Below are 24,866 nucleotides of genomic sequence, written 5' to 3' on the forward strand. Positions count from 1 at the left end.
ATTAATAATTTCCTGGGCAGCACTATATCAAATACTTAACTGACCTCTGAGTACTATTTTTGTTGTTGTTTTTTGTTTGTTTTGTTTGTTTGTTTGTTTTCCTTCTAGATAATCATTTATTCTATCTAATGGATCTTTTGACTTACTCAGCCCCAACACACCTTTTGTAAGGCAAAGAGTGCTTGCCCCACTTACCATTTAGTTCTATCTATCTGTGTGTTATACTGCCTGAACTCCCGAGGATCACAGATATTTCTTTTTACCATTCAGATCTAATTTTGTTTGGAAAACTTTGTTGTAATTAATAGTACCAAATCAGTACCAGTATTAAGAGCATGGTCCCTTCAGGATGTCACAGGTTTAGATCTGTAAGTGCCAAAACAGGAGGCCATTCCCCAGCTCCACTGCCTTGTGTTCTCTTTCCCTGCCTGGGCCTATTGCCAGCAGTGGACTTCTGCTGCAAACACAAAGTCCAGAGCACAAGCAGAAGAGTTCTCACAGGCGGTACCAGTGAGGTTTGTTTTACAGACTGGTGAGAGCCATGTTTTCTCTTACATGCTACTTTGAACAATAAATGGTGCAGCATCCAGGAGGAACAGTCTCTCACAAACATTTTGCCCTGGATGGAAAATGAAGTTCCTGCATCTCTCAAATGATAGCACTCATTTCCCTTGGCTGATACCAATGCTTAATTTCAAGCCCATTTCCTTCAGAGGCAGCATCTGAATCTGGTAACATTCTTTTAAGGCTCAAAATCCAGGTGTCTCTTCACAGATTATGGAAGGAAGGATGTTTTCTTACCTCTCCCCATAATCGCCCCCAAAACAGGAGACCAAAAGCCTCAGAAGATTATTTCTCAGATTTAGTGCTGTACTTCCACACAATGGCCCCTCATAGACAATAATATCCTGCGAAGGGAAGAAAAAGTCAGTTGTGTTTGCTTGCTCTGAAGTCTGCCAGAAGACTGTATTTAGTAATGTATTCTGAGCTGAATACGCTCACCTGCAGACTGTCAGAAATAATTACTACTTGGGTGTCTGAACTGTCATTATTAAAAAGATGGTGTGCTTAGTCATTAAAAGGCAAAATTAATACAATTCCATTTCAAGTTTTAAACTGGAAAATTTGCAGAAAGCCTGCAGATCGACTTGAGAAGATTACTGAATTGAGTACTCATAAGTTCCGAACAGATGAAATCCCAGGACAAAAACACCCCTGTGTATCTATGGTAAAAGGGCAGATCCCAGAAGTCTTAAGGTGCAGAAAAGCCAGGTGAGTTCAAGGTCACTGCTATCAATATAATGGATTATCTGTTTCAAAGACTGACTACATGATATTTGGATTTGGACCATGCACTACAAAAGACAACCAAACCGCAACACTCGCTAGAAAATATATCAGATTAGGTAGCCTTAGAAAATATTGCCTCACATAAGAAATTTGCCTGCATTCAAGTAGGAAAAGAGCAGCTAGACATGAGTGGGATGACAAGCACTTTAGTACCTGGTGGTTTATATTGCACTGAACCCACATGGGGAGGGAGAAAGCAGCACTCATCTCCAAAGCTCTAATTTCAGCTCTGCGCTTAGCTGTGTTTCTAAAAATGATATATATGAGCTCGGCTCCTCCTAAGACTAAATATTCCTTTGGAAGATTTCTTTTTACTAAGTCTTTAGACCACTACAGTCAAAAGTAATAGTCAAAAAGGAGGTGTGTGGATCCTTATTCCCAGAGACCTGTGATGCCTTCTGAAGCTCGGCATTTGTTTAGCAAACAACCAAAGTGTTCCTGCTCTCCATGCTCTGGGAGAAAAAAAAGAAAAATGTGGAAACATGAACTGACTGTAAAAGATGCTGATATGTGTGCCTGAGCCAGCAAGCAGAAGTCACAAGCCTCAGGAGTCTCTAACATCTCTCCCTGGCCCCCAGAGAAAAGGTGCCTCTCCCGTGTGGAACAACCTTGGCTGGAGTCCCAGTGCTCCTTCGTGCTTGCAGTTGGTTTCCCTTCGATGCATAGGTGATGAGCCTCTTGTTACCTGCTCTTCTTCCTCGATGTACCACTTCACACGGGCAGAGAACAGCAGTATTTGCCTAGATGTCCTGCCACAGCACCAAAATGGCCCACTGTTTGTATGTTTCTCTCTTTCTTCCTTACTTTGATCAGTAGTGAAACCCTTATTAGTACCAATAGTGAAATCACATCAAAGAGCACACTGAAAATGGAGCCAGAGATAAGGAAAGTGCTTTCTAGCCCTTGCTGCTGATAACAGCAGGCTTCACTAAAGAAAAGTTTCTGATTTTTTGTTCCTGCCTTTTAGAGTTTCAGAGCATCCTTTAAAACTATCAAGGCTACAGATTGCTTTTTTTTTTTTTTCTTTTTAAACTAATAAAACACAGGGTAAAAGCTGCAAAAGATGCTTCATTCATAGCTCCAAGGGCAGTCCAATCCAGAATGGTCAGGGGGGGTCCTCTGTGGGTTACTGTGGCCACATAACTCACAGGGATAGTTAAAAAAAAAAAAAAAAAAAGTCCATTTAAAAACTATTATTCAATGATTATTTCAAATGTTTCTGCTATCCTATGGGGCCTCACAAAAAAAAAAAAGAAAACACACTCTGAAAAGAGGTGCCACCAGCCACTTGTAATGCTTTCCTCCACGGCCAGAAAGGCAGCCCACTGGGAGCAAGGTGCAGGCACCCTTCCAGCCCATATGCATGCCTCCTGACAGCATGGCAATGCCAGCCAGCACCCTTTGGTGCTCACACTGCAGCTATCTCCAGTCTGGGTGAGCCAGGGCAATGCACTTCTACTCCTTACTCTAGTACATCAGTACTTTGGGGGGATATAAGGCTGGTGGCTCTCCACACCAAGCATTCTGCGGCATTGACCCAGTGCAGCAAACCCTGGTGAGGTCAGTGACTGTGTTGGCTGCAGGGGCCTCAGGCCAAAGTAGAGTTAGTGGTAACGTGAACCCAGCACACCTCCAGCTCCACGTTGCAGGGTAGACAGTGAGTGAACTCGCTGAGTACGAGCTACAAAACACTGCACAGATAGACAAGTATGCATGCATCAGTATCTTCTGCATTAGACTGGAATTAGCATGTCTAACCAAGCATAAGGAGTCAACTATTCAAATATTCAACCTCTGAAATTAAAGTTCAGATTTCACAAGTAAATCACATAAGGCAGCAGCTCCACCTCCCAACAACAAAAACTCCTTGAGGTGGAGGCTTAAAAATCACAATTATGGCCTTATTTGACTAACTGAAAATCCATACATTTTACAATGTATTAGTCAGGCTGGATAATCCTGTCTCCAGACCCAGTGACAGAATAACTGGTGTACATACAGCCTGGGTGGAAAGATTTTAGCATTGCCTGGAGAAGAGTCTTCCCATCTAGAATAAGGTGATGTACAGTAAGAGGGAGCATGACCACTAGAGATTTCAAAGCCAAAAAAAAAGCTGGGAAAACAAAATTATGCTTCTGTGCAAAATCTTAGCATGCATCCAGTCATTATTTATATCAAATTACAAAATATTTTGAGGCCTTCAGCTTAGATTTTCGGTCTATGAACAACTACTAATAGACTTTTTAAACGAAGGTCTTGTTTTCAATACTTTATACAGCAATGCAAATATCGTGCTGGGATAAGTATCAGAGATAAAAATGCACTGAAAAGTGAAAATATAATTCAGGGAAAAAAAAAAGTCAGAGGGAATCTCAACCTACCAGAAAACAATATATGCAGAGATAGGGGCTAATCTGAATAGGTAAATTATTTCCTGCAATTATTAGCTCAGCTTCGTTAAATTCATAGATGTAATGGTTGCCGATTACTATGCATATATTCTGCTTTATGTCAGTGATAAGACACTGCTGTCCATACATTTTAAGACCATAATCAGGGACAGAATCTGAGATTCTTTTCTCTTTATTTATCTTTTTTTTTGTTGTTGTGGTTCAACTCATTTACATGTGCACCTTCATTACTTTTGAGAATACCTAATTATTTATAAAGACATTGACCTGTACTAATAGCTGTTCTCTTTATTATTAAAACTCCTTTTGTTGGGAAGCAGATTTGAAGATACATATAAGCAAAAAGTGTATGAACATGTGAGTTATAGAAGAGCTATTACAGCATCACTCTTCATCTGACACAAAATTTTCTCAATGTAAGTGAAAGCAAAAAAAAAAAAAAGAAAAAACAGAACTGACACCAACACTGTTACAAAAAAAAAAAAGGAAAAAGAATCATTGTTATGGACTAAACATTAACTTTAGACAGGCTCTTCAATTTTATTCCAGCATGCTTAGACCTTTGGAGGTTATTTGATTGTTAGTTTACTACTGTATATATATCTATACATCCTGGTGGCCACAGTGTGAGCCATAAAGCTAAGAACAGAATACAATCCTTATTTTTATGACTACTATTAAATTTAGCTTATACTGATTATGATTCTACATACTGAATCCACCACATGACTTGATGGGTGCTAAACTGGAAAAATGGAGCCCTTCATTAATGATACATCATTCTTTAAAAATAAACAAACAATAACAACAAAAACTTTAAACTTCATCAGTATTTTCTGGTCTAATTTAGATTAGAAAGCAAGAGGGGAAACAGCTTATTTTGAAGTCTCTAAATTAATGGAAAAAGAAATAGAACAAATGGGAAAAAAAAAAAAAGCCATGTTCCTTTTCTTCCTAAATGACACAAACTAAATAACAAAAAAAGCCACACACAAAAATTAAACATAAATTCAACAGCTAGAACAGTTTACAAATCACTTCTGTAGCCCCAAAGCAGGATGAAAGGAAATAAATATACTCCGTGTTTAGTAACCTATTAACTGACACCAACTGTTGCAGCTGCGAATAAAACAAATGCATGATAAGATTAGATATGTTGATTGCACCTGGCCATCTGTAAATTGCTACTTAACATAAGAATCACATGCTTTATACTAGTCACTGTGATGAATGCAGAGTAACTGTTGTCTTTTTTTTTTTTCTTCAGTAAATAATAGGGGAAATAATAAGGAAAAACTTTTGTGCAGCTGATTTGTTTTTCAAGTTAGTGCAAAATTCAACCTGGTATTTCCCTGCTTTAAAAGAGGGAAGGAGTAAGTTGAACAAACAAGGCTGTATCTCACCCAAACGGACTGAACAACTCATCCAAATGTGTTTGTTTCAGACAAAGAGAGAGAGAAAAAAAGCAGCTGAAAGTGGAAAAAGAGGGGACTCGTTGCATGCGTAGCATTGGATGCTGCTCGGTCTACTCACGAGTGGGAGGCAGAGAACAGCAGAGTGCTGTCCTGTGGGACACGGTCCCTGGCATCCCCCTGACAAAGCAGCCCTGCTCTGGACTGAGGGCAGCTGGGTGCCTGTGCCAGGGGATCACCCACCTGAAAGGTGAGGAATAAGCCCTCTGGATATGAAGGGATGGCTTTTTTTTTTTTTTTTTAATCCAGCCAGGCACTGTGCTGTCCTGTATGAACTCAACCTGAAAAACTGCTGGCTGAGAATGTACCTATGCTGTAATTTGTCTTCTTTACACAATAACCGCAACAGTCAGTTCTGCAAGTCTCACATTTAAGGAATGGCATATCATAGGCAGACACGGTTTAGGTTTGCATGCAATATTACAGTCCCCACGAAAGAGCAAATTCCCCTACTCCTGTCGATGTGTGGACAGTACAGTGCTACTGCCCTGTATTCCAAAGGAAGACCAATTGAAGGCAGAAAATTGCAAATGCAATCAAATGTCTGAGTTGAATGCCAGCTGCGTCTGTGAGATAGGTGTCAGATACCCTTTCATGGCTAGATTTGCTTAGAAATCTGTGAGCAGTCCAGAGTGGTCAGACATCAGTTCTGCGCCCCTAGCTTGCAAGGGTTTTTGCATTAGATATTAAGCTTTCCCAAGAAGCAACATCAAGCCCTTTTTGTTTTACCATCACTATCAGGATGTACAGCAGCACACAATTTGAAAACTCAGTGAGTGAATATAGGTATGAAGGATATAAGATTACAAAATGTATCACTCTGTATCTATATATGAACAGCAGAGCTTTTTCCATTTATAGCAGTAAGGAAGGATAGGAAAATGGAAAACCAGGAATAGTTTACTTGAGAAAATTAAATGATGGATGATTTTTATCTTCATCAGTATGTGGGCAATTTATCTTGCCACATGTGATTCTGAAGATGAAATCAATAAGCTTCCCATAGGTAAATTTTTGCAAGATTAGACTGAACGTGAATTATGTGCTGGGTGAGTTCTGTTTTCATTTCCTTTACCTGATTAAAAACAAATTAGTTCAGGAGTTATGTTGGAGCAACACCGTGGCTGAGAGCAAGGAAGCAGAAAGTTCAAGACACAAGGATCTCTGGGCAGGCGAAGCTATGCAAAGGAGCCATGCATCTGCCAGCAGCTGCCTTGCTGAGCCTCCATGCCCAGGGGAGCAGAGCCATGCACAGAGGGGCAGTGGGACGAGAGCTGGAGCGCAGGGCACCTCCACACCACAGCCTGCGCCCGGCTGCTATGGGCACACCTCGGAGAACTGCAGCCACCCCTGAATCACAGCCGAGGGGATGCACAAACCAGGGATGAAGACCTTGATGTTTACTATTGCTTCCAGTTCTTGAGATGGCTCATTTTCCAGCTGGCTAGGATGGTTTTATCCTACACCACATCTGGCAGTGTGCTGCTACCCCAAGAAGCAAACATCTCCAGTGTCTGTTCCCACAGGAACTTGATATTCTCCTTTTTTTTTTTTTTTTTTTTTAATTTAGTTCCATAATATAAATATTTGTGGTGTTTGTGTTGTTTCCCCCCCCACTGATCTCGCTACTCATGTCTGCTGATGAATATTTTTTCCTTTTATATACAGAGGAGAAAAAAATCACACACAGGATTCTTGATGACAATATTTGTTTGTATGTGCATGCTCTTGTATCAGTGATGCGCTTGTTGCCTCAGGGATGTTTCCCGACAAAGTCATACACCTCAGGAACAAGCATTACTTACACTCCAGGTGTAAGACACACCAGATTTAAAGGACATATTACAATGCTGTATCCTGGTTGCTTCTACCCTGTGCAAAACATTTACCATAGGAACCGTGTAACTTCTGTGCCACACCAGCAGAGGTGTGTATGAGATTTGAGGTGACACTTTGCATCCCCTGGGCACAGTTTGGGCTGGGCAGCCACCAACCACTGCCACCCAAGTGTTGGCATTGCTACCAAAACCTCAAACAGGCTGACCGTGTGTGTCCCCCTTCCTCCCTTTTGTCACTCCACACGAGCATTTGCATAACCATGCAGTAAAGCAAATCCGGATGCTGATACAAGTTAAAATGTAAAAGAAAGGAGAGAAGAAAAAAAAAAAAAAGGCATTTGTCTGCTTGGTGTCCATTTGGTGCTGGTTTCCCCAGCGCTGACCATGAGGCAGCTGCACAAACACTGGCGGGTGCACGGAGGCGAGCAGGGAGCAGCTACCACGGTGGGGCAGGGACAGTGGGGGTACCACGGCAAGACTCCGGCCAGCTGCTGGGTGGAGAAGCATGGGGAACGAGAGGAAAACCACAAAACCTGCACTCGAGGAGGTTGTGCCTGGAGGAGTAAGTCGCAGTCTGCTGGTGGGAGCAGGCGTGGCAAAGCTGGCCTGAAGGCAAAGCTTCTGCATTACCTGGGTGGCGCTCAGTTGTACGGCCGTACTGGAGCATCTCGTTTGGTAGCTTACTGACATTTATTTGGGACCTAAGTGTGTAACATTAACAGCTCTGGGCAGGCTAATAGCTGGAGAAGTTGTCCCACAGTGACACATTAAAAAAAAAAAAAAGAGTTTTTTTCTTTGAATGAGATGGGTGTAAGAATAAACTAACCAGCTGTGCAAGGTCTTTCCTGGCTACAGGCACATTTTCTGTTACACCAGCAAGATTTGTACCTCAAATTTCAAAGGCAGCCCTGATAAACAAAACGAAGTGTGGTTTAGCAGATAATCTTTTTATGCAATTGCTTTGATTATCAGGAGCACAATATTTTTCACGTTTTTCATTGCTACATTTATAACGCACAGAATATAGTATAAGTTGGCATCCACTTATGCAATATTCATAAATCAGTAATTTTAGGAAGCAAAATTCAACTGTTCAGGGTTTTTTAACTCATTTCTGATACTTAGATAAGACACCAGACTATGTCTATTTGGGAAACACATGAGCTGAAATTTAAAATGTTGTGATAATATATGCAAAATGTCTGATTCTCATAATAAAAACCAAAGCATACTATTCCGGCTTCCTGAGGCTCCATACAGACAGTTTGTTATTTCTGATAGCGATTAATCAAACTTACATACAGGTTTCATAAAGCAATGTAAATTCAGACATCCTGTCTCACCTGCAAACCTGCACATTAAGATTACTCATGTATACGCTTCTGGAGTGTGACAGCTAGATTAGTGCTATATTGAAAGAGTCGTGTAGAACCCTACCAGCAGACACTCTTTTCAAAAAGATACAGTTATTAGAGAGGGGAAAAAAAAAAGCTTTTGAAGATACCTTTTATTTTTAAAATAAACATTCACATTTGATATTAAATCGGTAACCTTGTTTTGTACAAGTGGCACAAGTGAGGTAGGTGACAGAAGTTATAGAGTAGACCCTGGAAAGTGCAGAATGGTGTCATTTGAACAAAATATTCAAAAAAAAAAATAGTAATTGTCACACCACTACAATCATGAATAACAATTATATGTTATATGGAAGGAAACCAGGAAGAAAGCCAGACTTGTATTTGTCCTGAGCACAAAAGGAAATAAAAAGATGGTAAGAAGATTACTTTTTTCTCTCGTTCACTTTAGATTAAAATGTATTTTGCCTTTTCCCTCCAGAATCTGCTGTTGCTCCATTGAACTGTGCATCAGAAACATCAAATTGAAAACAAACAAACAAACAAACAAAAAACTAAGACAAGTAAAATTTGTCTGATAGAAATTAACCTGTTACTTCTGAAGGACGCAGGGCTGAAGGAGGGGAGGAGAAGGATGAATTTCTCAGTACAAAAGTAATTTTGTGATAAAAACTGCTAAACATTGTCTAAACTTGAAATGTCAGAAAATGATGGGCCACTTTTAAGACCAGTCTTAATCGCAGGACAGTGCTATTTTTAGTCACAGTTATTTCCGTGCCTTAGGAGATCCTAAAATTAAAGACATTTGAAATAATCACAGTTATTACCTCCACTGTTCTGTCCTGAGCTGTAAACAGCGTTACTTTGGAGACAGTCTCTGCTGGAGGCTCTGCAGAAAGCCTCCATGCTAACCCTGAAGCTGGCTCGGTGACAGTTTTCTGGTCAGTCTGAAGCCAGGTGGATCCTCCAGAAATTTGTGTACTGCTGGTCCTTAGCAGTCTTAGACTGCAAGGTTAACCCAAACCAGCTGCAGCTTGGTAAAGGAATTTTCTTGACACAGAGTTGGATCCTGTGGATAGTTGTCCATGAATAAGCCAAAGAATTTACAAAAAAAAGACAATGATCTCAACTAAATCCTATGCAAGATTTTTTTTTTTTCAGTTTAGTTACCTTGAGTATATTGTTCAATAAATGGTCTCTCAAGAAATAAGTTAACAAAGCTAAGACTTAAATTTAAAAACAAAACAAAGCAAAACAACAACAACAAAAACTTTTTTCCTATGTGCCCAGAGACTATCTAATGCCTCTTTTTCAGGAATGCTAAGTATAAGCAATGTTTTCTTTCACATAAGTTGTCCATACACTGAATTAAATACCATGCAAAATACCTCTAAATGATTTTAGAAAGCTAGACTTTAATTCAGCGCACGGTGGTTTTGTAGCTCCGTCTTATCAACGATGCTCAAACCTGGGTGACGTCATGAAGTTGTGGAAGTCGGCAGAACTATTACTTCATTCTTGATACTTATGTGGGCTTCTTCTGAGCTGCCTTCTTGCAGCTGTTTGCTTGCTCGTAGAGATGACAGGAAAAGATGAGCTAAATGTTACAAGAGCGATAGCGATGAGTGTGTAGGAGCAGGCATGGGAAGGCGAGAGCATGCAGGAAGGAAGAGTGCAGATGGCTGGGAGGGAGCAAGAAGGGCAGTGCAGAAAGGTGTGTTCAAAAAGCACAGTGGTCCAAAGGAGTGGGGTGATCCCCCCGTGAACCTTCTGGAGGGGGACAGCCCTGCACCCACGCACCAGCCGCTGCTCCCTTCATGGGGCAGCCTCCGCTGCAGCTTGGGCTCATGCATATGCAATCTGCTGATACATATGCAGCAGACTGGTAATTCCTCTTCAACCTTTGCAGAAAAAGCTTGCCAAAACAGCTTTAAAAATAAAGTTAAAAGCTTTTCTCATATGAAAATTAAAAAGAAAATACATTTCCTAAATCTTATATGGTTGGATAGGGGTTTCAGTCCTCCTCTAAATAAATGCAGACAGTGTGTTTTCTTAGCTTTTTTTTTTTTTTTTTAACAAGGCTTTTGAATGTGTTGTTCACAGAGAACAAGTTTAGACTTAAAAAGTCACCAAAGTGGATAAAGGATAAAAGGTATTATCATATTTTCTTATTAAAAATCTCTGGAGAGGTGTTTCTACCTTCCCAAACCAAACATTTCCATATAAGTGATTAATATCTGAATTAATATAAATATGTATACGCAAATGGCTCCTTACCTACTTATTGTATTAAATGAGCTAGAAACATCTCAGTGTTCTCATAACAGGAGCACTGCACATCTATGCGTGTTCAAGTACAATGTAAGGGAACGGACGTTTTTGAAGGAAATGGTACCGTACATTTTTAGGCAACAGATTTTCACTCCTGAGTAAATAATATCACCTGTACAACGCTTCCAAGCAATAAAATTCTTCTTAACAAAGAAATCAGAGAGTTCAAAGTGTTTATGAATCACTTTGAGCAAAGGCACCCCATGAGCTGGGGTGATGCAACTGTACAATGGGGTTTGCTTCTCGCAAACAGGATGAAGTAGGAGGGCCCAGCTAATGTCTCAGTGTATGTGCGATCCTTGGGCACACTCTCCTTTGATCATGAATATAGGCTATCACCATGTTATATTAAAAGCCATTTTTTTTGTTTTGTTTTATTTATTTTTTTCCTCTTTATTGCTAGTATCTCATCAACTTTGTTACCCCTATATCAAATGAGGCAACAGAATGATGGTGGGAAAGGTGTTTTTAACAGTGTCCCTTTGGTTTGGCCTTGTCATTTGCAATTCAAGCAGGCCAAATTCACTGCCACGCACCTCCTTAACATGCAGCGTAGAATGGCAAGGCAAAATATATGTTACGGAGACGGATTTCAGCAGCAGACAGAAATACTCTCGGGTTGTTGTTTTTTTTTTTTTTAAAGGGATATAAGACGCTGTCTTTCTTCCCCGTGCTGACGGCTGTCAGGGGCTGTCAGGAAGCAAGATGTCCCGGGAATCGCTGTAATGAGCCAGGATGTTTCCTCCCGGGTCGCCGAGCGGCCCCACGCGGGCTCGCACCCCACGGGCACCTCCGCGCCCTTTCCGCCCTCCTCTTGGTTTAATTAAGCGGCTAATGAGAGCCGGGGGGGGGGGGGGGGGGGGGGAGGGGGCCGCGTCCCCCTCCTCCTCCTCCTCCTCCTCCCCAGGACCCTCCGCCCCGCTCCACGCCCTGAGGGGCTGGATGGAGGCAGGCGGCAGGGCCGGGCTGCGGGACGGCCCCCGGGGCTCTTCGGTGCGGCTGTGTCCTGTCACCAAACCCCAGCCGTCCCCCAACAATGTCCCAGCCGTGTCCCAGCCGTGTCCCGGCCACGTCCCTGCCATGTCCCGGCCCTGTCCCGGCCGTGTCCCGGCGGTCCCCGGCCCGGCGAGGCTCAGCGCTGCCACCTCGCGTCCCCGCCGCGCCCCGGGCCGGGGAGGCCCTCAGGAAATGGAGGGACGTTTCTCCTCCTTTCAAGTTGTTAAAAAGCGGCGGAATTTGGCCCGTGATCCTAAAAGCGCGTTTCAGATGGGAGCTGGACGCTCACGGTGTGTCCCCACGCTTAAACCTAGGGAGCTTGCAGGCGCTTTTCGGTTCAGTCAGAGGATTAGGGGTGGAAGCAATTAGCTAAAAGGAGACGGCCAAGAAATCATAACAAAGTGCTTTAACAGAGTTTCACGCCGTATCCTTGCCATTCCTTCATCAAGGAGTTCTAAAGGGTGAGTTTGCTAATGTGGGATGCTTTCATTTGGGAACCAATACACCTCTGTCCATCCCGCACACACACAGTGCTTGAGCCGCGCTGACACCACGGTGGCTGCTTCCACCAAAGCCACGCTTAATTTAAAGACACACGTAATTCACCTGGGGGTCATCTTACTGGGGGCATCGAGACCTTGCACACCATAACACATCTAACGGAAATGTTATCTGCAGTTCTTTGTTTCCACATCTCTGCCCATTGGTTCTTAGTTCTGCTTTAATCTGTCTGGAAGAATATCTTACATGCTGTGTGGTTTAAACAAATTCACCTTTCTACGCTAAATGAGGACTGAAATCCCTCCCTTTCGATGCCCTTGCTGACAGGTGGAGCAGCCAGAAGCTGAGGACTTCTTCCAAGCCCAGTTTGTCGGGCTGCTGCACGTGAGTGTAACTACACACAAGTGTAAATAGCCCCAGCAGTGCCTCCTGACACCCTGAGCCCTGCTGTCCATAGAAGCTGCTGGGCTGCGGTGCAACAGTTTGCGTGTCAGCTCTGGGGCTGAGGGGAAGAGCATTGAACAATTTGCCTCTCACAAAGCCCAAAGGTGAGAAACTCACCAGTGTCACCGGGTGTCCTCAGGGAAGCCAGAAGGCAACATTTCACCCAGTGCTTAACAGGAAGTGCTAGGTATCGATTTTGCAAGCAAAGCACTAATTTGGAGGTACCTCAGGAAGCACTCCCAGTAACACAGGTGACCTCCTGGGTGGCGTGTCAGGCACTCAGGGCTTCCCTCGGCCCTTGGCAATGCAATGGTGTAAGTCCGATGTGGCACCGTAATATTCAAGGCTTGCTCTCAAACCAGCTGGAAATGCTGCTCAGGGGTGCTATCGTACACTTTCTTGCAGAAACGCTTAATATATAGGTAATATGTATGTGGTATATATGTGGTATATATGTGGTATGTTATGTGGTATGTATGCAACGTATGTGTGATATACATGCAATCTGTGAACAAATGTGTGACATGCAATACACAGAGCACCTAAAACTTTCAGCCGTCCCGGAGCGTGCTTTCCCTTTGGTTCAAAAACCGGTGCTGCGTGCAGCAAACACCACCAACAAACAAACCGCCGGGATTGCCGTGCCGGGGCCGCTGTCCCGGCGAGCGGCGCGTGCAGCCCGTGGGGAGCAAGGCGGCCTCGCCCCCCCCGTTGCCGTGCATGGGGTGCGGGTGCAGGGTGCACGCCCCCGCAGGGCTGGTGCAAGGCCGCGCGGTGCTGCTGCTGCTGCTGCTGGCAGCGGCGGTCGCGGGGCGCGGGGCGGGCACGTGCAGGCAGGGCGGGGCGGGGCGGGGCGCGCGGCGCCGCCCCGCCGCGATGAGGTCAGCGCCACCGCTTCCCATTGCACGCCGCCCTCCCTGCTGCGCCGCGCCGGCGGCCAATGGGCGGCCGGCGGGCGGCGCTTGGCACGCGGACGCGTTGGATACAGCGCGCCATTGGCCGCGGCGCGGGCCGCGAAAGGATAAAGCGGCGCGGGGCGGGCGCGGGCGCCGCTCTCAGCTGCAGCCGGAGCAGCGCGCGCGGGGCGGGAGGGGCGCGAGCGAGCGAGCGCGGGGGGCGGCTCCGCGGGGCTCCGCGCGCGCGGACGGGAGCGGAGCAAAGCGGAGCAAAAAGAAAAGCGAAGCAAAGCGGAGCAAAAAGCAAAGCGGAGCAAAGCAGCAGCAAGCAGCAGCGGAGGACGGGGCTCGGCGCCCGGCTGGCCGCTCTTCCTGCCGGGACGTACACCTTCGTGCTTTTTTTTTTTTTCCGTGCCTTTTTTTTTAACTATTGTTAATTTTTCTTTTTTGATTTTTTTAATTTTTTTTTTCTGAGGTTTTCTTTTCCCTCGCCACGGCCACGTTCTGCCTGCACGAGCCGCCCGCCGCCGCCACGGGTGCCGCAGCCGGCGCTCTTGGGGGCTCGCCGCCTCCCCCCTGAAGCGGCCGGGGGCAGGCGGACGGCACCCGGCCACCGGAGCAGCCGCCGCGGGCAGAGGGGGAGGGGCGAGCTTCGAGGTGGTGAGGAAAAAAGAAAAAAAAAAATCAGACCGACACCCCCACGCCCCCTCCAAAAAAAAAAACCAAAAACAGACCAAAAGCCAAAAAAAAACTAAAAACACTCCAAGAGAAATAAAGAGCCTCCCCGAGGGGCTGCCGTCGCCGCCCGGAGGGGGAGAGCCGGTGTGGACGTGCGAGCGCTGCCGGCAGCGGGGCCGCGGCCGCGGGGGGCTGCTCCGGGCCGGGGCCGCCGTGAGAAGCTGCGCGCCCTGCCCCGCGCCGCGGCGGCGCCCAGCCCCGGTCGGCCCCCCGGCGCCGCCATGGTGCAGCAGAGCGGCACGGCGGAGAACACGGAGGCGCTGCTGGCCGCCGAGACGTCCGAGTCCGGGGCCGGTCTGGAGCTGGGCATCGCCTCGTCGCCGACGCCGGGCTCCACCGCCTCGACGGGCGGCAAGGCGGACGACCCGAGCTGGTGCAAGACGCCCAGCGGGCACATCAAGCGGCCGATGAACGCCTTCATGGTGTGGTCGCAGATCGAGCGGCGGAAGATCATGGAGCAGTCGCCCGACATGCACAACGCCGAGATCTCCAAGCGCCTGGGCAAGCGCTGGAAGCTGCTCAAGGACAGCGACAAGATCCCCTTCATCCGGGAGGCGGAGCGGCTGCGCCTCAAGCACATGGCGGACTACCCCGACTACAAGTACCGGCCCAGGAAGAAGGTGAAGTCGGGCAACAGCGCGGCCAAGCCCGGCGACAAGGCGGACAAGGCCGGGGGGGGCGGCGGGACGGGCGGCGGCACCGGCGGCGGGGGCCCCGTCGGGCCGGCGGCCGCGGCCAAGCCCGCCCCGAAGAAGGGCGGCGGCGGCCCCAAGCCCCCCCCGTCGGGCGGCCGGCCCCACGGCAAGGCGGCGGCGGGAGCCTCCAAGGCCGCCCCGTTCCCCGGGGAGCCGCCGGCCGCGCTGCTGCCGCCCGAGCACCAGGCGCTGTGCCGGCCCCCCCGCGGGGCGGCGGGCGCGCCGCCGTCGGGCCCCGGCAGGGCGGCGGCGGCCGACAAGAAGCTGAAGCGGGTCTACATCTTCGGCGGGGGGCAGGCGGCCAACGCCGCCGCCGCCGCCTCCTCCTCCTCCTCCTCGGGCTCCCCCGGCGGCGCCGTGCCCGGCAGCCCCACGCTGGGCGGCTCGGCGGAGCCCGGCGACCCGCTGAGCCTCTACGAGGAGGGGGGCGGCGGGGCGGGCCGGCCCGACGGCGACTGCGGCGCCCCCTGCCCCTCGCCTCCGGGGTCGGGGTCGGGGTCGGGCTCGCCCGCCGACCACCGCAGCTACACCAGCCTGCGGGCCTCGTCGCCGGCCCCCTCGACGGCGCGGTCCTCCTCCGCGTCCTCCCACTCGTCCTCCTCCTCGTCCTCGTCATCCTCCTCCTCCGGCTCCTCTTCGTCGGACGACGAGTTCGAGGACGACCTCTTGGACCTCAACCCGAGCCCCGGCTTCGAGAGCATGTCCCTGGGCAGCTTCGGCTCCTCCGTGCTCGACCGGGACCTGGATTTTAACTTCGAGCCCGGCTCGGGCTCGCACTTCGAGTTCCCGGACTACTGCACGCCGGAGGTAAGTGAGATGATCTCGGGGGACTGGCTGGAGTCCAGCATCTCCAACCTGGTCTTCACCTACTGAGCTCCGCGGCCGGCCCGAGCTGGAGGAGGCGCAGACGCGGTGCCGGGAGGACTTGCCCTTCCCGTCGGGGCTCTCGGGGGGCTTTTTTGGCTGGGCAGGGGCCGGGGACACTGCTGCTGCTGCTGGGCGCCCACCCCCTGCGAGGGACGAGCCCGGCCCTGCTTCTCCAGAGACTGGCGGCGGCGAAAAGCTACCTTTTTCCTTTCTTATGTTTTGTCCCGAAAAGAGAGACGAGAGGGGGGGACAGAGGGGGGACCGCAGACACCTCTGGGGCCTTTGTTATTGCCCGCTTGGTGCAAAAGAGGAGGGGAGCGATGCCTTGTGCTGGATGTCTCGAGTATTTCGCCCTTTCCTGCAAAGGAGCGAGAGGAACTGCTTGAAAAAAGAAAAAACACACGCAAAAGTCCACCCGAGCCCTTGCAAGGTTCACGTTTTGGGGGTGAGAAAACCCGTCCCGGTTTCTTCTGCGGTGAGAGGAGGCGCCGATGATGGGAGGAGGAGAGGGGGACGGAGCTGGACTGAGAGCCTGGCTAAGGAGGAGGAGGAGAAGAGCCAGACTTAAACGTGGGAGCCGGCTTGGGAAGATAATAATAAACTGAAACGGATTTGCACGTACGCGATGAGGTGACGGCAGCGCTTTTCTCAGTCACCTTATGCTATATGTAAAGAGAGGAAAAAAAAAAGAAAAAAGGCCGAAAACTTCAAGAACACTGAAAACTTCTTCTGAAACAGAGACCGAGTCGGAACAGTTTCTGTAACGTTGTGGTACCGGGGACGTTGAGGGCGATTGCTTTTTGCAAAAAAAAAAAAAAGCGAAAATACAAAAAAAAAAAAAAAAAGGAAAAAAAAAAGTAGTTTTTTCTTCTTGCTCAGAATCGTGATGGTGTTGGATTATTTCACTGGTGGGGTTTAATATAGCATGTTATCCTGTCTATCTTTTTAAGATTTCCGTAAGACTGTTGAACAGTTTGAAACAAATAGTGTTAGGGTAATATAAAAGCAGATAGATGGCGCTATGTTTGATTCCTACAAAAATATCACCAGCTTTTTTTCATTCTTAACTCTTTAAAGGATTCAAACGCAACTCAAATCTGTGCTGGACTTTTGAAAAAAAAGAAATTCAGGACCAAATTTTTTTCTCAGAGTATGTATGTGTTTGTTCCTTAGAGCTGTAAATGAAAAGACTGTTTTTTCTCACCGATGCTCCATCCTCGTATCGTTGGTTTTTTTCCTTGTAAATGTAATCGGATGCCATTTTATAAGTGGACGTATTTATACTGGCCAAACATTTTTGACTTGTATTTCTTTGTCCTTTTTTGGTAGTTCTCGTTATTACCCGCACCATTTTTATGTCTCCTTCACTGAAGGGCTAGAGTTTTAACTTTTAATTTTTTATATTTAAATGTAGACTTTTGACACTTTTAAAAAACAAAAAGAGAAGAGAGATGAAAACGTTTGATTATTTTCTCAGTGTATTTTTGTAAAAAATATATAAAGGGGGTGTAAATCGGTGTAAATCGCTGTTTGGATTTCCTGATTTTAACAACAGGGCCGCTGGTTAGTATCTCACACACGTGTGCGCGCACACACACTCTCTCTCACACACACACACACACACACACTTGCTCACTCACTCACACACACAAATCAGCCCCTATTTTGTCCATGTTTACACTCCAATCTGCAGGCATCTTAAAGTGACAGCATCCCTCGCCGCCAGTGCCCGCGGTGCAGTCCTGTTCATTTCTGGGGAGGGGGGCGCGGGGGGTTCGCACAGCCCGAGCCGTGTACGCTGTGCGTTACCCTTCTGGGGGGGAGAAAGGAGCTTCGCATCCCGAAATGAAGTAAAGCAACTGGTGCATTTACGTAGAAGGGATCCTGTACCTTTAACTTGTAAACCACATCTTTTGCACTTTTTTTCGAAGCAAAAACGTGCCGTTTAAACCACTGGATCTATCTAAATGCCGGTTTGAGTTCGCGACACTATGTACTGCGTTTTTCATTCTTGTATTTGACTATTTAATCCTTTTCTACTTGTCGCTAAATATAATTGTTTTAGTCTCTTATGGCATGATGATAGCATATGTATTCAGGTTTATAGCTGTTGTGTTTAAGATGAAGAAAGTGAAAACATCTTTGTACATTTAAGTCTGTATTATAATAAGCAAAAAAGAAGATTGTGTGTTTATGTATGTTAATATAACATGACAGGCACTAGGACGTCTGCCTAATGAGGTGGTTCCGTTAAGGGTTTAACTTTTTTTTTTTTGGTCATCCATCCTGTGCAATATGCTGTGTAGATTATTATTATTATTTTTATTTTTTTTTTTTGTCTAACGATCACCCACAACGCAACGTTGGGAAAGAAGAGAAAAAAAAAATCATGCCAGCTAACCATGTCAAGTTCACTGCCTGTCAGATTGTTGATATACCTTCTGTAAATAACTTTTTTTTTTTTTTTTCGTCGGGAAGGAAATAAAATCAGCTGGAACTGAACCCTAACACCGGCCTGCGCTTGTCATCATTGCATCGCTCCCAGGCTGCTGGCGGGAGCCGTGCCCGGGGCCCGAAGGCAGCGCCCAGGGGTCGGGGGAGGGACCCGGGGGGGACACCCTAGGGGAGCACCTTTAATGAGGTTTTTCCCATGCAAAGCGCTTGCAAACGCGCGGCCAGCAGCGCCCCGAGCGCTGTGCATTCCCCGGGGTGGGGGGAGCAGGGAGCAGGGGGCCTCTGTCCGCCCTTCCCCTGCGAACAGCCATCGCACCTTGAGCGCTGGTTTGTAAACCGATTAAAGCATCCCACTGACATAATGGCCTCGCCTGGCTGTTAATTTACGGCTGGCTTTGAGCCACAAACTCTCTTTTTCCATGAAAAAAGGGCAGCAAACGCCGAGGGAAGTTGTTCCGGCTGTTTCGCAAAGCCACTGGCGTAAGAAGTTAATGTTTGCCCAGTGTTAGTTATCCCGGTGAATTCCTGCGTTGTATTTGCGATGCAAAACCTCGCAGCTGCAGACCCACACGCTGCAGGGCCCGGAAGGCTTCCTGGCTCGCCACTTTGCGTGCAGCTCCTTGCCTTCCCAAGGCCATTTGCAAACCAAATGTATGCCGGTGGCTCCGGAGCCTACGGATGTCAGGCAGGGGCGACATGGGGCAGCTGGGTGTCATGCAGGGGCGACATCCCCGCCCGGGGGAGGGGGCGACAATTTGGGAGCTGCAGGCGTGCGCCCAGCCCTGCCCGGGGCTGTGCACGCTGTTGTGCCCAACTGGTGTCATCACCGATGTAGTTGCTCCTGGGACTGAGATCAAAATCAGAAGGAGAAGAGGGAAAAAAAGAAAAAAAAAATGCCGGGAGTGGCACAAGGACAGGTGATGTTATCAAACCACAGCCACTTGCAGGCGACAGGCTTGGAGCGCAGCCCTTCCGCTGCTCCAGGGCTGCTACAGTTGGCTACAGTTAACTTGAGGGGTTTTATGGTTTCCTGCATGCGTTGTTTTCGTTCTCTATTATAATAAAGTCCAGTATTGCCAAACGTATTGTTTCTCTGGGGACTCTTTGGTGGCACAAGTTGTTGCCTCCAGATAGCTGGGGGGGAAGTCAGGCTAAAACACACACAGTCCCACACCGCAATGTACGAACATCCATATGGATGCACACTGGAAATCTTCATGTGTTTCTTGCTGCCCGAAACATGGAGCTAGGCAAGTGTCTGACTAGAGGAAGTATACCAGACCAAATCACACATGAACACATAAAAAAAAATACCTCTTTTGTATGGACCATATTTCTACTTAATGAGGCCCATGGTTGTTTTAGAAGGAAAAGTAGTAGTCCACGAGTGAACGTGAAATCTAGCAAATTTATGGGAGGGCTTTTCAATGAAGATCAGTGTAAAAGAAAACTAGATGTTAGGAATCTCAACTGGAGTCTGACCATAGTATTGCCTGACACCGGACCCTGTCTTTGACATGGGTTAGAGTGGTGGATGCCTCTGAAAACGTGCACTGGCTCAGCATCGTCATATCACCGACTCGAGATTGCTGCAGCTGTCATTTCCTCACGCTGTTCTGCTGATGCTGCCTCTGCCCCATCTGGTATGGGTGGCCCCAGCCCGGCTCTGGGAAACTGCAATCATACTCAAGGAATCAAGACAGAGCAAAACTGCTCTGTCTTTGGTGAGCCTTCACCTGGGCTCTGGCAACCAGCATTTTACAGCCATGGACGGTCATTGTCACCACTGAATCTCGCTCAGCTGATTTATTCTATCCTCCACAAGATCCCCTTCCTGCTTGTGGCCTCCACATCTTGTGGCAATGCTGAGTGAATTCATATGCGTGCCCTGTGAAAAAAAAACAGAATTTTCTATTTTCTTTTAGAATTTTGGCTTAGATAATTTTGTTCTTTCTTATATTGTGACAATTTTGTTCCCTCTTTATCCTTTGCTAAGCCATTCACTTTACTAACTCTTTTCCGTTTCTCCATCAGTTCTTCTCATAGTGACCAGAGATACAGAAAATAAAGGAACCAGATTTTAATGAAAAATCACCATAATAGGCTGTATATGCCTGTCTAAATTTTATCTTTTACAGACCGTACCTGTTTACAAATCACTGACTTACCTACAAATTATATGAAGGCTGTTCACCTCAAGAGTGCATATATTATTTTCTGAAATCAGGCCCACCTCTCCTGTGCGTCATTTCATTACCTTCCTCATGAAGCAGCTTGTGATGTGACTACACGCATCAACCGTATTGCTTTTTCTTTCTTTTCCAAACCAAAGTAGCGTTCCCTGGGAGTCGATCGTGCTGAACACATTGCAAGCTTTGTACTCCCACGCTACACATCCAGCAGATATGGCCTGAATGGGCAGAAGGAAAAGTACTGGACTGAAGGCCTCCCAGCCTCCCCACTAGCTGCTGTGACATACATATGTATGATACGGGACGCGTTATCAGCCATGGGAGTGCAGAGCCTTCGTACTGGCCAGCCTGCTCCCTCACCCTCTGCTGCATGCTTCTGCTTCCACATGGAAGTAGAAAAAGTGGCAGGCCGGAGCTTAACTCACCTCTGAAGGGCTCTTTGTTCTGTGCTGGGTCTAGTTTTTGAATGTGTGCATTAGAATTAATTTTTCATGTAGAATAACTCCATAAAGGTTTCTGAAAAGCTTGGGAGACATTAACGAGGTATTACAGTGTGACTTCCTGGGTCTACACGTGTTGTGATCGTCTTGATATCCCAGAGTTCAAAAATTATTATCTACTGCTTGCCATTTTTAACTCTCCTGTCAGGGTCCTCACGTGAGCTCTAATGTGAGCTATGACTTCTGTCACAAACATGGGGAAAATAAGTGTGACTGTTTCCAAGATGAGAATATTGCGGGACAAAAGTCAAGTGATTAATTCAGGACTCAGTCCTGGATGTAATTGCCTGGTCAGTAACTGTTCTGGTTTGTGCCTTTTACAAACACATCTCAATGCCGGTAAGAGCAACAGCCCAATGGGGGCATTGTGAATGGAGGTAGATCAAGTTGGCCGCCAGTCACAAGTGGTGTCCTCCAGGGTTCAGTAATGGGGCCAGTTTTGTTTAATATCTTTATCAATGATATTGATGTGGGGATCGTGTGAAGCTGGTGAGGGGCCTGGAACACAAGTCCTGTGAGGAGCGGCTGATGGAACTGGGGCTGTTCAGTCTGGAGGAGAGGAAGCTCAGGGGAGACATCATTGCTTGCTACAAATACCTGAAAGGAGGTTGCAGTGAGGAGGGTGTCGGTCTCTTTTCTAAGGTGGTAAGTGATAGAATGTGAGGCAACAGTCTCGAGTTGCACAGGGGAGGTGTAGAGTGGATATTAGGAATAATTTCTTCACAGAAAAGATGGTTAGGCCTTAGAACAGGCTGCCCTGGGAGGTGGTGGAATCGCTGTCCCTGGAGGTGTTTAAGAGACAAGTGCATGTGAACCTCGGGGACATGGTTTAGCAGTGGACTTGTACTGTTAGGTGATGGTTGGAACTGATGATCTTAAAGGTCTTTTCCAACCTAAATGATTCTATGATTTATTGAACATATAGTAGCTAACAGAGTTAAATCACCTGGAATATGATTTAGGCATAATTCATGAGCACACCTAAGCAACATTTCCTAATACATCTGTGGCTAGGTTATGCTAGTCTGAGTTGCTTCTGATGTGTTTTCACCATAGCAATATGGTTATTCCTAGTATCTTTTTTCCCTCTTAGCTGACCCCTCCAACTTTTTTGCAAATAAAGCTTAATTCTCCTCCCACAAGGCAGAAAAGTATCCCCAAACTCCAATGGCTCCTGTTAAATCTTCCCTTTTAAGTGAGTTGATTTTGAAGAGAAGGACAATATACCTGAGGCTACTGGTGGGTTGAAGTTCCTTGGCTTGTGGCAGAGCAGGTTAGTTTTCCATAACTCAGCTTGATGCCATTTGACAGATAGAATGTGCTGATGAATCTCTTAGTGCATGCCTGTATGTCCAATCCTTATTGTACATAGCGTTAGCTTTCTTGAACAGAAGGAGGAAAAGGGGTTGTAGAAATAGGAGAGACTGGTAGGGCAGGTTTGTTGCAAGGGGCACATATGGGTATTTCAAAATGGTGGGAATTAGATGGGAGTAGAAACTCAGACCTGGCATCAGCTAGAGGAGCCATAGGCTTTGAATCCTGTTTGGCACCATTGTGTCAGAAAATTACTAGATAAAATTGATGTTACATTGGCAAAACTGTGCTTTGTTGTACTGACAGTGCGCTTCTAATGTAGACCTGGAAGAAAAAGGAAAACATTGGTCTTTCATACCTTTCCTATTTTTCTCTCTCAGTGATTCGCTAGGTTTCTTCCTGGGGTTTTTCCTTCCCTTCCCTTCCCTTCCCTTCCCTTCCCTTCCCTTCCCTTCCCTTCCCTTCCCTTCCCTTCCCTTCCCTTCCCTTCCCTTCCCTTCCCTTCCCTTCCCTTCCCTTCCCTTCCCTTCCCTTCCCTTCCCTTCCCTTCCCTTCCCTTCCCTTCCCTTCCCTTCCCTTCCCTTCCCTTCCCTTCCCTTCCCTTCCCTTCCCTTCCCTTCCCTTCCCTTCCCTTCCCTTCCCTTCCCTTCCCTTCCCTTCCCTTCCCTTCCCTTCCCTTCCCTTCCCTTCCCTTCCCTTCCCTTCCCTTCCCTTCCCTTCCCTTCCCTTCCCTTCCCTTCCCTTCCCTTCCCTTCCCTTCCCTTCCCTTCCCTTCCCTTCCCTTCCCTTCCCTTCCCTTCCCTTCCCTTCCCTTCCCTTCCCTTCCCTTCCCTTCCCTTCCCTTCCCTTCCCTTCCCTTCCCTTCCCGTCCCGTCCCGTTCCTGTCCTGTCCTGTCCTGTCCGCCCTGCCCTCTCCCTCTCCCTCTCCCTCTCCCTCTCCCTCTCCCTCTCCCTCTCCCTCTCCCTCTCCCTCTCCCTCTCCCTCTCCCTCTCCCTCTCCCTCTCCCTCTCCCTCTCCCTCTCCCTCTCCCTCTCCCTCTCCCTCTCCCTCTCCCTCTCCCTCTCCCTCTCCCTCTCCCTCTCCCTCTCCCTCTCCCTCTCCCTTCCTGTCTTCACTTTACATTACTTTCTCTGACCTAGCTTCTTCCTGGATGTCTTCCTAACCTCCTTCAAGAGGAGTTTTGCTACTGTTAGGTTAGAGATGTAAATTTCCATTCATTGGGCCCAGAACATTATGTCTTTCCTGCTTCACAGACCCCCTTTTTCTTCTGCTTCAGCATTCAACTTGTTCCCTTGTGAAAGGCACGTTGCCTAATGTGTGGCAGTGGAATGAAAAGAAATCTAATTTAAGATGTATCCAAGATGTACCCATGCTACATTATCATCCTGAGCCCAGTCCAAGGCTCTCAGATGAGGGTATCTCTGCACATTGTCTGCCTCAAAAATAGTACCAAGCTGGGTACAAACTGTGACTGCATTTCTGAAAGCTAAATGAAAACAGCTGGTATATAACTGAATAATTTAAAAGGCTGTTGCTCAGGTCGACTGTTTTGAACAAGTGAGATTGCTATGAAACCAGGCAAGATCCAACTGCACGATCTCAACACCTCACTGAAACCTCTATACACAGTTCAAACCACATCTTTCAAATGAGTAAATCTTGCTCTATCAGAGAAAACATAACAGTCACTTTTTGTTTCAGCCTCCAGCCTGAAGTTTGCGACTGCCTGCAGCTGATGGTCTGCCCCTCTCAAGAAGGAGAAGCAACTACCAGAATCGTTCCAGGACCACCTAACTGCTTAAGCTATAATTACCTTAGTGGGATGGTTACTAATGATGGTGCATTGAACAGACATAAAGTGGCTCGTATGCTGATGATAGCAGGTTAAAGAGAATGGCAGTTTAAAGGGGAGTCTGGGCATTTCTCCAGACTTGAACACCTGGATCTGGATTGTTTTACTCCCATAAAAACAAATTGACATACCTTGAAAATTGGCAGAATTTGAGTTAGGGAATGGTATCATTCAGAAATGTGGCACTTGAAGTACAGCTTCTCACATGAAGTTATTTGTTCAGATTTACTCAGGGTGCCAAGAAAGGCACAGCAATTTAACATTTATGTGAGGTAGGCCCTATGCACTCTACATAGGAGTACTTACATACTCTAATTGTACATTATTGTAGGGCTTAATTTCCAGAGAGGGACATATTTTTAAATATGAAAGAAAACAACAGGATTACTTTCTAATGGAAGAACATGCACAGTGCATGTATTACTAAAACTTATAGTTCTAGCTTTAGCTATAGGGAAGCAAGTGGTACAGGGGATCAGAAACAGGCATCTTAAAATTAATTCCTGGTCTTCCTGCAAACCTTGTCTAAGACAACATGATCTGGAAAATCTTGTTATGCTGCTTTCTTTTGGATTGGCATCTCATGCTGTGAAATATGAGCTATATGTAAAAGCAGATATGTTGAAACTGTTTCACCAGGTGTAATGGTTTTCTAAGTT

The 24,866-nt window shown here is 46.9% G+C and overlaps 1 protein-coding gene across 1 annotated transcript; it reads left to right on the top strand.

Annotated features, from left to right (window-relative positions):
- The first annotated feature begins 14,419 nt into the window (after nt 1-14,419).
- On the top strand, nt 14,420-18,402 carry SOX4 (SRY-box transcription factor 4). Its single transcript, XM_080578162.1, has one exon. It carries the CDS (start codon nt 14,554-14,556, stop codon nt 15,898-15,900), a length of 1,347 nt encoding a protein of 448 aa, XP_080434288.1. The 5' UTR covers nt 14,420-14,553; the 3' UTR covers nt 15,901-18,402.
- The last annotated feature ends 6,464 nt before the right edge of the window (nt 18,403-24,866 follow it).

This window comes from Anser brachyrhynchus (assembly GCF_964034855.1).
Source record: "Anser brachyrhynchus genome assembly, chromosome: 2".
In the NCBI taxonomy this organism is placed as follows: Eukaryota; Metazoa; Chordata; class Aves; order Anseriformes; family Anatidae; genus Anser; species Anser brachyrhynchus.